This window comes from Pagrus pagrus (assembly GCF_965226575.1).
Source record: "Pagrus pagrus genome assembly, chromosome: 22".
In the NCBI taxonomy this organism is placed as follows: domain Eukaryota; kingdom Metazoa; phylum Chordata; class Actinopteri; order Spariformes; family Sparidae; genus Pagrus; species Pagrus pagrus.
In genome coordinates, this window is record NC_140204.1 from 11055991 (window position 1) to 11068488 (window position 12498).

The following is a 12498-nucleotide window of genomic DNA, read 5'->3' on the forward strand; positions in this document are numbered from 1 at the left end:
TTAATCTGCTCTTATACATGCAAGGTATTAAGAGTCTCACAGCGCGATAAGAGTTTAGGGTACTTGCGGTGAACGAATATTCACGTTCTTCTATCAGATCGGCCTTTTTTTAAGGTTTTTTTCACTATCAGGGCTGTTCTTACCTGGAGAGTTTGAGGATTAATTCAAGCCAGAACGTTTTCAAGGTTTTGAAATAACAAATGTTATTCGTCTCCTTGTTTCCCCTGTATTTTCGGTAAAATGTGCAAATTTAAATCCATTATGTATTTCAAAGTAAAACTCAGCTGCATTGTTATGAAAAGAAACAAAAAAAAAGGTCAAAGAAGAAATTAACAACAGAAGAATGGCAGCTCTTGCTTATTATTTTGAACAAAATTGGAACAAAGTAATTGTTGAGTTTTGAAGGTCGTACTTTGATTCATTTGTTCCAGTCCTGTTCATTCTGGTCCGTTTTATGTTTACACTGACTTTTAAACAGACACGTCATGCTGTACTCCACTGCCGTATGCATTTCTTCATGTTCTCTGTTGATAAAAAAAGAGATTACTAAATATTTTTCGTATTAATTTAGGCTGCACTCGACATGATGTTATTATTACTGCATGGACACAATGTTTCTCTGACCTTTTAATGAGATGTACACTGAGTAGAACACGAGCACGACAAAGCAAACTTTCACACCACGTATACATGCCAGAGACACGTTTTTTTCAGGCACCTCAGTCACCTCAGAGTTCTTTCATAGCTGGTTGGTTTTCGTCAATTTGTGGCATATGAAGTCAGTTTGCAGTCTTGACTCAAGGCCTTTCCAAATCTCTGTTTGCTCCGGGTTGAACCTGTAGACGAGTTGGTAAACTTGACTGGTTTTCCAGTAGTTTCAGTTTCTTTTCACACAGAAAAAAGTCAAGCAAACTAAAATGCATCATGTTTTCACTCTGGGAGACAAGGGTGACACTAATTTGTCGTTGGTTCACGCAGTTCTGATGATGCACAGTAACCCAAATATGTATTCATGTTTACAGCTCTTAATTGATGTATATAAAGCAAATACAAGCAAGGAGAAGGAAAGTCAAGTAATGTCAAGTAGTCAACATAGTAAAATTACAAAATCGACAATCAAGATGGCAGAATTATAGATAGATTATAAACATATATGAATAATATATTTTTTTCTTCATGTTTCTGGCCACCTAACTGAAATGTAGATGTGAAATTTACCTCAGTAACTCAAGTCCTCATAGTTAAACAGGGCTGAATAGGTTGATTGCTAATGACTCCTCAAATGACATATACTGTATGACCGCTCCCAAAACGACCCAGCCAGTCGCATATGACTGCTAAAGAGCACCAGCAAAGGCGTACCAGACCATTGTTGTATTGCATCTTCATTGTCACACGGTTATCGTTGTGAAATGCTCGCAGTTTGGTTTAGGTTTAGGCACCAAAACTACTTGATTAGGTTGAGAAAAAGTTCGGGTTAAAATATGTTTGTTAGTTTAGTTACTTAAGTGAAATTAAAATGTTGACTTTTGGTTTCCTCCTCATGTCCTCCTTTGCTCCCCTTATAATTTCTACGGCCACTAGAGGTCACCGTCTAACAATAAACGTAAATTTGGGCTGTGGTAAGCTTCTGGCCCGGTTTCAAATACAGTTAGTTATTTTAATTTATTCTGCGCAATTCATTTTCAATATCAGTCATTTACAACTTTATGTTGTCACACTTTAATCTTTTACGATAATAAATGTAGCACACGTTTTCCTTTTGAGATGTGAAACTAATGAGCAGGCGTGCCAAAAAGACTCTTCTCTAATGAGACAACAAGAATCATCTAACAAGTTTCTTTTGACTGCATTTCAGTAGCGCTCTGTGTTCAGATCTCTTTCACAAACAGCGGCCCACCGCATACATTTCAGACTTTCTGGTCATTGCAACAAACACGCTACATGAGAACAAGGTCCTGTAAAAATTTTTTTAAAAAAATCACTAAATATCGATTAGGATTTCTTTATTATGAAATCTCCCTTGGGAGCTTTGTGCAGGTATCTCTCTCGCCTCTGTAGGGCACAAAGCCTGTCAGGTGACTCCAGTCCCCGGTGGGTCTACAATCAATGAGTGCGCTGCTTGTTTGTGCTGTAATGGCCCATTTAGAATACAACCATCACAGCTGCCCGGACAAAGCATGGCTTGTTTGTTTGTGCGCGCTTGTCCACTGTTTTCTCTTGCTTTTTTTTTTTACCCTTTCCCTTTTTTGCCCGTTGCCTCGTATAAAGATTTTTTTCCCCCCCTCATTCCTCTACCTGTCTGTTGTATGTGCGATCGATCGGTTTGTGTCAGCTCCCTTAATGGTCCCATCGTTTGGCAGCTTCGTTAATACGCTGGACGTAATTGCCATTTTGTGTGAAACAAAAACGAGGTGGAATTAAAATGAGCTCAGTTCTCCTGAATTGTTTTGATGAGGTGATTGCTGAAAGGGTTTTATCGTGTGTGTGTGTGTGTGTGTGTGTGTGTTGTGTGTGTGTGTGTGTGTGTGTGTGTGTGTGTGTGTGTGTGTGTGTGTGTGTGTATCAAATCGATTGGTAGCCCTGGGAGCGCTCTCCTACCTGCTCAAGGTGGGGATTAGTGAGAAACTCATCTAATCACTTTAAGCTGTGGAGACTCACTTTGGCTTTTCCATTGTTTTGCTGCCGTTAAATGGACAGAGCGTTCAGCCCGCTGTGGTAGATGCAGTAGTAGACTCTTATGAGGAGAGAGAATGACAATGAGGCAGGGAGGAGATGTTACCAGACAAAGACACTAAACTTTGGAGAAAAGAAAACTTTGTGCTCCTGATCAGAAAAGACTTCTACCAAAGTAAAGCTGCAGATAAACGCCTAGCTCAAGGGCATATAAAGAGAATCTGTGTTTGTCTGGCTTATTTTGTTTTTGTCTGGTTCCTACATCTCCACTGTATCAAGTCGGCATCAGAAAAAAAACACAAATCCACTGTGTAGTGCACTGATACGTATCACGGGGGGGGGGGGGGGGGGTGTTTGTAATTCTGATAAAATTACCCTTCAAAAGATGCGTTTACATTATTCAAGGACATCTGGAAACATTACTCATTCAACGCGGTGTTCATGCAGTCCTGCAGTGTTCTGCTGTGAAACCTTTGGCCCTCGCATTCATGTGGATGCCACTTGACACACAAGACCCATCCGAAACACAGTTGCAGACCAAGGACACCCCCTCATGACAATGGCACTCCATGATGGCAGCACCTCTTTGAGCAGAACAATGTGACCCGCCACCGCAAAAACTGCTTAGAGTGCCTAGAGGAACGTGACAAAGAGCTCAAGGCCTCCTTAAAAAACAAATCCCACTATTATTGAGCATTTGTGAGACGTGCCGGAATAAGTCCGATCCATGGAGGTCCCACCTCGTAATCAATGGGACTCAAAGGATTCACCATAAACACCCTGGTAGCAGACACCAAAGGACACCCCTGCCCATGCCTAGATGGGTCAAAGCCAAGTCCAATCAAAGGCGGGACCTCCATGGATTGAGCAAAGATGTGTATTGGCTGATTGGTGTGTGTTCACACTACTACACTTGCCGCTCCTGTCCGTGAAGCCAAGGATAACACCAGGCTTCAGCCGTTTATGCACCTTCACTTACCTCATTTACGTTTATGACTGTGCTGCAGATATGATGTTATTGTCATATTGAAAATGCTGAAATTAAATGAAAATAAAGATATTTTTAAAATCAAACTTTATGCAAATGTTCTAACATAAAAAGCAATTGATCAATTCTTGATCTAAATGCTGAACTATGAACAACAAACTAGACTTTTTCACTCACTCTCTGATCAGCTCCAAGTCACTTTGAGGTGCAGTTCTGACTTTTGAAAGATTGAAGTCGCCTCATTTACATGAATCTGAAGTCAGATTTAGCATTGCTTTAACTCCTCCAGCAGTTTCTCATTTTGACTCTCTTGTGATCTTTCAATCACGCAGTTATTCGAGAGAAAATGTTGATCACAGTCTTGTCATCGTTCTGCCTCGTGATGTTTTTCATAGAAAACCATATTTAGCCAACACAACCGTGTTTAGCACAACTTAATTAACAAAGAAATGACGAGTCAGTCATTTTTGCTGTGATGTAAAATCTCCTCGCAGGAGACGCAGCACCGTGCATACAATCAGAACACTCACTGCCTTCCTGAACACCTCCTCGGGTCGGCTTCATCCAATGTAGGTCAAATATTTGAAGTGTTTATTTCTTTAGAATATCTGTCGGCGTTTTACACATATATTATTCTCCTTTTTTGGTTTTGTAAATCCCATTTATGAATTATCTGACCCTTTGACATCAACTGTTTAGGATTGTTTTTAAATGGTGATGCATGGCAGATGTTTCGGAGTGCACGTTGATCTATTGCTTTCACAATATGGTCATTAAAGAGGCTGTATTGATTACCAATATATGAAAGCACTCTATTTTCTCAGCAATAAATGCAGATGGGACTGACTAGTTGTCGTGTCACCTGAATTAAAAAATATACGAGTGCTCCTCAGCTTGTACCAATTAACTGCTCTTGATATTTAGTATGTAGTAATAAGTATTATTTTTTTACAAAAACTTAAATTTTATAATATAGACCATTCATATTTGATTCTCTTACCGTAACGTACATTATGCATGCATGCAAAATGAGCCAGAGGCCCATTTATCATTAATAAAGAAGAACTGGATTTCCCCAGTTACATGTAATACGTGGAGTAGTAGAGCATAAATGCCTTTAAACAGCAACTAAGATAAAAGACACCAGCGGGAGTAAACCTTTACACTTATTATTTAATGCTCACTATAACTTAGGATTGTAAAAAGACTGTCAAGTTACCACAGACCAGGTTTAAATTGAGTGGGGGTGGATGGGGAACCCTGAAGCTAACTGTAAATAGCAGTATTTCCAGCCCCGTGACCATGTAGGCCAGCTGAAATTGAATGTAAGATGTGCTGTTTTGAGAAAATAGATTTTTGGAAATACCCTTATTTGCTTTCTTGCCAAGGGCTGAATGAAAAGAACGCTAGTATTCTCATGTCTGTCTGTTAAATATAAGTCAGAAGATGATAAGCTTAGCTTAGCACAAAGACCTGTAACATGGGGAAATGGCTCGCATTGCCGTGTTCAAAGGTAGATATTCTTACCCGGCAACATCTCTAAAGCTCACTTATCAACAGGTCATACTTTGTTTGTTTGAAAAAATGAAGTCTAAAAAGCAAAAGCTGTGTTTCTTTATGCTAGCTTTAAGCTAACCATCTTTTGTTGTTTCTTTAATGCACAAATGTGAGAATGGTGTCAAGCTTTTCATCGATTTCTTGGCAGAAAAAGCGAAAAACTATTCTTTTAAGCAATCAACATACTGCTGTAACATAAACTTAGCAATTCACCTCTATGCCTTAAAAGACAAAGAACAGTAGGTACTTGGGGCTTGCTCCGGACTTATTCTTGCACTCTCGGTTTTATTTTCAGATTTGATTACTTTCCAGGTAATTACATAGAAGCAGCGAGGAATAACACGAGAGCTGTATGATTGTATTTTTGTTGCAGGGAGAGAGGTAACAGCATGTGAGACAACTTGAAAGGTGCTTGCAAACAGCTTAGTTATACCTAAATTTATAATCAGAGCAAAGGCACCAATTGTATTATTTTTAGCTTGTAAAACAGTAATTTCACTCCTACTCCACCTCTTACATTTATGCAAATTTTCAGTGGTTTGGAAGAATTTTTTGAGGTGTTCTTTGATATAATATTAGGTGTTTGAATTCTTTTATATTTCTTTATTTCATATTTTCCACATCACCACCTGTAAGTCCTGAAATCCGGTCTCATCTGAGACCAGCCTTCACTTCACATCTAAAGCTCTGCGGCTTGGGGACCGTCACATATTCTGCCTCCTGCCTCCCTTTGCTCCTTTGTGGTTTTGGGAGGCCGCGTTGAAGTTCAGCGGAGGAATGTGAGCAGTCATCTCTTTAGACGGGCCTTAGGCAGAGACCCGTAGGCACAGAACGGCTGAACCCAATCAACCCTATCGATCTCTGCTAGGTTACTTGGGCGAGGTTTGGCCCGGTGCACATCCTCCGCTCTGGGCGAAAGCTTCCCCTCCCCGTCGCCTTCGTGCTTTTTTTAGTGAATCCACGACTCTCCATCTCGTTCTTTTTCCTCTCAATATCATGTCTCTGCTGATGCCTCTTGCTGTCTGTCTTCCTCTCTTACGCTTGCTCTCGCTTCAGCTTACGGATTGCCTGTTACACACACTTATCATACATTGGGCTAATTTTAAGTTACTCGGTACATTCAGCAACTTCTTCAAAATGTTTGCTCCATCCTCTCCATTAGAAACCAGTGGTTTCTGTCCCTGCGAGGTATCTTTATAAGTGCTTATTAGACAGTAATTGACATGTTTCTGTGTGTGTGTGTGTGTGTGTGTGTGTGTGTGTGTGTGTGTGGTGTCCAAAAAGATCTCCTCGTTCCAGGAAAACTAATGAGTAAGACATAGATGGATTGAGAGACAGGTGAATGACTGTCCTGAAAAACGTCCAATTTAGGAGCCTTGACAGTTCAGGCATTAACTGTATATGTGCGTGTGTTGGACATTTTCATTTTTAGATTTCAGATTTTTCCCTAACCTCCTAAAACTGTCTTCCCCTCATCAAAAAACCCTCCCGTCTCTGTCGTATTTTGAATTCAGAGCTCGAAATGTGGCTGGTTTGACCACCTCGGTAGAATTAGTAGATTGGATGTAGCCTGTTTAACCTTATTTAAACCTGGTCTTTCCAAATAAGACTATATGGCCACATGTGTGTGGATAACAGTACTGCCTCAACTCTTCTGGGAAAGCTGTTTGAAAACTTGGCTGCAGGAATGTGCTCTCATTCAGTTAGGAGCTTATTCTGGCAGTAAGGCTTGGCTCTAAGTCAGCGTTAAACTTCATCCCAGTTGTGTTGGATGAGGTTAAGTCAGGGCCCTTTTTGCAATATCCAGATTTTTTAAATTTCATGTAAAAAGTCGTGGTAGGGGATTACATCGAGCCAAGTCAGTTTTATTTATATAGTACAAAATCACAACAAAAGTTGCCTCGTGAAACTTTTTATTCAGAGCAGGTCCATACTCGGTCCATAGTCTGCTGGCTTATCGGTTAATCTTTAATAATATATGAAACACGTTTGTTGATGTTTAGAAAACGGTTTTAACCACTGACTTTGATGCAAAATCAGAGTAGCCCGTATTGAGGCGACTAATTGACTAAAATGATAATGATATTAGTTTGTATGGAAATAGGTCAATACATTACAACACAACATGTTCTCACGCCAGTATTCTGTATTTTATTTGTGTGTATACATATATTTATATACATATCTCATCTCTGATTGTCGGCTCATATATTTATTCATCAGTTAGATTCTTAACCGCGTTTTATTGATTTATGATTAATAAGTAACATTCCTTTCTTCCCCTGCTCGGTCTCTCATGGGGGAATTTCTTGATTATTGACAGTATACATCACTAGGTTTCTCATCTGATTTTTACATGAGCACATGTGCATGATAAAGACTGAAACGGAGAAAAGCATTCCCATGACAGGAAAGCAGATGGAGGAAAGGAAAGATCATTACACATAAAGATGAATCCTTATATTTAACCCAATTCCATCTGAATTTCAATGAAAAAAAAGTCAGGCAACAGAATATTTTAAAGTTAAAATAACCAGCTTAGTTATTTTATTTCATTTGCACATTTTATTTGTATATAATGAGAAAAGTTAGGAGAAGTCAGTACATTGTTAGGTAAAGGTTATTTACTTGTCCAGCGTTATGAAAATGAACTTGAGGACCTAAGTAACCAGGTGACTACGGTGTTTGTCTACCATTCATGACCACAATAAAGCATCTGTCTGACATTACAGTACAAAACCACAAACCTGACACACGTCAACAGTCTACTTTTCCTTAAGTTATTTAATCACCTTCATATGGCAACACTTTCAGACATATGCTGTATTGGAAGTTAAGCTTTAAGTCTCTAACCATGTGAACAGACGAGCAGCATCGCATTTATTTTCTCTCAGTGCTTTTACTTTTTTATTTTCTCACTGCAGTATGACGGAGCTTTTGATGCAAGTCCTCATGTTAATAACGATTTTTTTTCATGTATATTCAAGCTGTAAATGTTTATAGTCTTTTTCCCATCACCGTCTCTCAACTTACCTCAGTCTGATATAGAAATAATATCCTGGAAAAATATCCTGCATTAGCGCTTTATAGATTTTAGTGGTGCAAGGTGAGATGCATCGATTCACCTGCCCCGTCGCCACCTCTTCCCGCTCTCCTATCAGTTTCACCAAATCTATTGCAATCACACATCGGCATACACACTCGGCAACCCCCCAAAACTAGTCCAAATACTGCACACCCCTGTAACCCTGCCAAGCTATACTATGCTGTTTAATTGCTCTCTCTCAAATCAAATCAATAACAGTGAGGCATGTGTTGGGGTGGGGGGCAAAAAATCGATCGTTGCAGCTTCACGGCCGAGTCAGAACAGGAGAAGGAGGAGTGGATTGAAGCAGTCCAGGAATCGATCGCCGAGACACTCTCCGACTATGAAGTGGCAGAGAAGATCTGGTTCAACGAGGCCAACAGGAGCTGCGCCGACTGTCGCGCCCCGCAGCCGGAGTGGGCGTCCTTCAACCTGGGTGTGGTCATCTGTAAGAAGTGTGCAGGTAAGGGACTTGACTCACTGGCACGAACACACGTGTGGTGGACGCAGGTGGACACAGCGATGAACAAGAATACATACAGTGAACTGGCACTCATGTTGCATGCACACCCGCCCACAACAAACATCGAGTTTTCCTTGGCCTCTCCTGTTTTTTTCCTAGTGCCACAGCTCTCCCATGTTTCTCCAGATTTTTGCATTTTCACACCTTTTCCCTCTTTTAGTAATCATAACCTGTTTCTGGCAATGCACAGCGTACTTCTGCGCCTCGTCCTCCGCAAAGAGCGAGAGACGGAGAAAGAAATGAAGAGGTGAAAGAATATTTGAACAAATTTCAGACCCACTGGAGGGAAGAATTCCTGTTACTTATGTAAAGTTTTAAAGGCAAGGGGCTGTAAAATCAGCCGCGTTGATTTTGCTGTCAATCACGGGCGTCTCATCGCCTCGATCCCCATCGAGAGGCTGACAAACAGGGCAGCGGCGTGTACACTCTCTAAAATGCAGGGGGCAAAGAATAAATGAATTAATGAAAGATGATACTTGCTTTATGCCACAGACTTATAAGATTACGCTTGAGGGCAAATAATTATGCGTTGTTTTCTGACAATTAAAAGTTTAATTAAAGTTGCATTTTAGTTTTTATTTGTTATTTTCATTCTTAAAATGCCACTTAAATGAAGAAAATATCCTTGAATCTAAAATTTTTCAGGGTTTTGACCTCAAGAGCCCTGCTTTTATTTTGGAAATTCTCCCTGTTTTTGAGGTCTCAAGGTTGGCAAGTGTATCTATGTACAGTTTTAGTTTCCATGGGTATTTAAACACAGGTAAATATCCACTCATTTTTTATTTCTGGAAAGTTTATATTTCATAAATGTTTAATTGGGAGCTTTCCTGTAAACAGATTTCATCTGAATGTTCACCTGACCTGCTGCGCACCGTCTAGACTGTAGATTGTGTTAGTAAGTGATTACTGTTTTTGTGCCAATTGAAGCATACGTCTTCACTTTTTTATCCAGCTTCCTCGGAGAATAAGAATTTACAGATACAAAATTATGATATGATGATTTTCCTTCATCTTATCTCAAAATCTCTGCATCTTATTGCGGAGTTTTACTTCTTCAAACACTCATTTTCAAATCAAATATCATCTTTCTTGCTCACAACTCGCAAACGTTCATTTGAAACCTGTCTGGCTGTAAAGAATTACAAGCCGTAGCAGTTGGGAACCAGCTATAAAGACAAACACACACCGTTCATTCGCTCATATTAATTCTTGTTTATTCCTCTCTAGTTAGTACTCAATTCTCAATCTGTATGTGTGGTCTGGTGTCTGTTTGCGTCTGTGTGAGTATGTACTCTGGCCCAGAGGCTCTTTTGGAATAAGTTCTCAGGTGATAAGCCACTTATAGGGGTTGGCGTCTGGCCTCTGGACTCTCTAATCTATTTGGCAATGCTGGATGGCTCAGATGAAATGACAACAAAGATTAAGCCACGGGTGAGAACTTGGGGGATCCCAAACCGCTTCTTGACCCGCTAAACATGATTAGAGGGAAGCAGCGGCCACGCTCGATCTAGAGGGATATCTGGTCGCTGTATGTTTTTTTTTTTTTTTCTCTCTTGCATGCTCCTATGTGCTCATCCTCCCCCCCTCCAGATCAACTCCAGGCCTGAGATTTCTCCCAGAGTCATAAGTTTTAATGCGATTCTTCACCTCACCTCTGCAAAGCCCATGTAATTGGTACGCATCAGATATCCAACATCCCTTTTCAAACACCCTTAAATGATTTCATTTGCAGGGGTGTTTAATATTACATTTTGTCGACACGCTGGGAGAGAGGGGGTGAATATCTGCGATGAGGAAGCTGTCCTCACTCTGTGCTCTCCTTAAATTAGGTAGTGGTCCATTCGGAATACCAATGACTGCTCACACTTTTAATTAGCGCTCTCATGTCATGGACAATAAAGAGAAATGCTGAACAAGAGAAAGAGGAAAGAAGTAATGAGAAGGCTAATGGTGAAAATGATCCCACATTGGCTTTCCTCTTTTTGTGCCAAGACAGAATGAATTTTAATAGTCTGTTGCTTCGCTCTTTGATGTGAGGCTACAGACTATTACTTTGTTTGCGTAGACTTGAAGGACTGAAAGTGTCCCTTGTCTTCAGTTTTATGCAAAAAGATGATTTGTGTTTATTGTGGAAATTAAAAGAAGCACAGGTAAATCTGATCAAAACCACAGTAATACAAAAAGCAGAGTGGAAATGTTTTTAAAAAAAATCTAATCCTAGTACAGACACGCTTCACTGTACCCACGTGTGCTTTTCATACAAAATCCTAATCAGCTGCTCATTTGCGTTTTCTCCCATTTTTCTCTTCTGCTTCTATTAGAAAGTGAGAATGCAAATAGAAAAGCCTTCATTACGGGAAGCATATTCTGAGTTGTCCTTGTCAAAGGAGGACCTTGTTTGTGAAAACTGAAAGTGTCTCCTTGCAGCAGAAGCCATTACTGCAGATAATCAGCTATTTTCAGAGACAATCTGGGTATTATCTGTTAAAAGTTGGCAAAATATGTCCACTTGGGTTTGATGCAACAAGGTTTGGACACGTTACCACCTCATGAAGTTTTGGTAACATGTTAACAGTTACCTATTTAGACATCCAGCAACATTAGTGTTAAATTTGAGTCCTGTGTCTGGTCACACAATCGATCTGAATCCAGCTCGAGGGAAATATCGACTGTTTAGCAGCTGTACCGAGTTTTCACCTGCTAGCTGCTGACCTTGTCTGTCTGTTGTTTGGTGCTGATCAAGAAGCGCTCAGTGGGTTTATGAGGACTTCTTTTTCACTGAAAACAACAGCCTGCTGCAGCTGGAAATGAGGCTGGTAAAAGGCAGTGAACTGAAACATTAAAGGTGCACTATGTAGTTTTGGGGAAGAAATTGAAATCGTACTCAGGAGAGATAGATCTTCACTGACTGATTATTGCCTATTATAAACCTTAGAGAACAACACAATTTAGGTTTTTGCTATTTTACTTTGTTTATATTTGGCGGACCCTGCCACCTTTCTAGCTTCAAACAGTGTTCTGGGACCTTATTTTCCTCTGAGAACAGCTTGTTTATTCAGTTAGAGTTCGTATTATTACCTCATTAATATTGTAAATATTACAATTATAAGATTGAATTTCTTCTCCAAAACGACGTAGTGCCCCTTTTAAAGTTCAGGCATGTTAAACCAAAACAATGAGCTGAAAGACACTAAAACTCTACATACCGGTAACCCCTTTGAAATTATGCATAGTAATTTGATTTATCAATAATATAAAAATATTGTGTAGTGTAGCTTAAACAATAGTCTCATTCTCCACTCATGTTGCTAGTGGTGTTTCTCTTCAGTAGCAAACCGATGCTATAAGCCCTTGTCCCGACCCTTAAACAGTTCAAACCTACATTACCAGTAACTTCACTTCCTCAACAACTAAAGCGTTGCCTCTTCCTACACTGATCCTTTTGTTCCCTCTCTTTGCCTTTTCTCCCACTGTGCAACCTGCCCCCACAGGAAATGACAATACTCAAAAGATCTGGAGGCCCTTCTCTACAGTATACATTTAATGGCAGTAAACAAGGACGCAACTTGTAGACAGTTCTGCTGTCAACAGTTGCTGTGGTAACCCACAAATGCGGCGCTCATTGCTTTGCTTTGTTTGCTTCTGACTCATCACTGAGTGAGGGGAAAA

The 12498-nt window shown here is 40.1% G+C and overlaps 1 protein-coding gene across 1 annotated transcript in view; it reads left to right on the forward strand.

Annotated features, from left to right (window-relative positions):
- Nucleotides 1-12498, forward strand: part of arap2 (ArfGAP with RhoGAP domain, ankyrin repeat and PH domain 2) — a 118871-nt gene that overhangs the window by 40393 nt on the left and 65980 nt on the right. Inside the window, 1 exon segment of the mRNA XM_084343788.1 lies at nucleotides 8570-8769. Coding sequence (XP_084199914.1) covers nucleotides 8570-8769 — 200 coding nt within the window.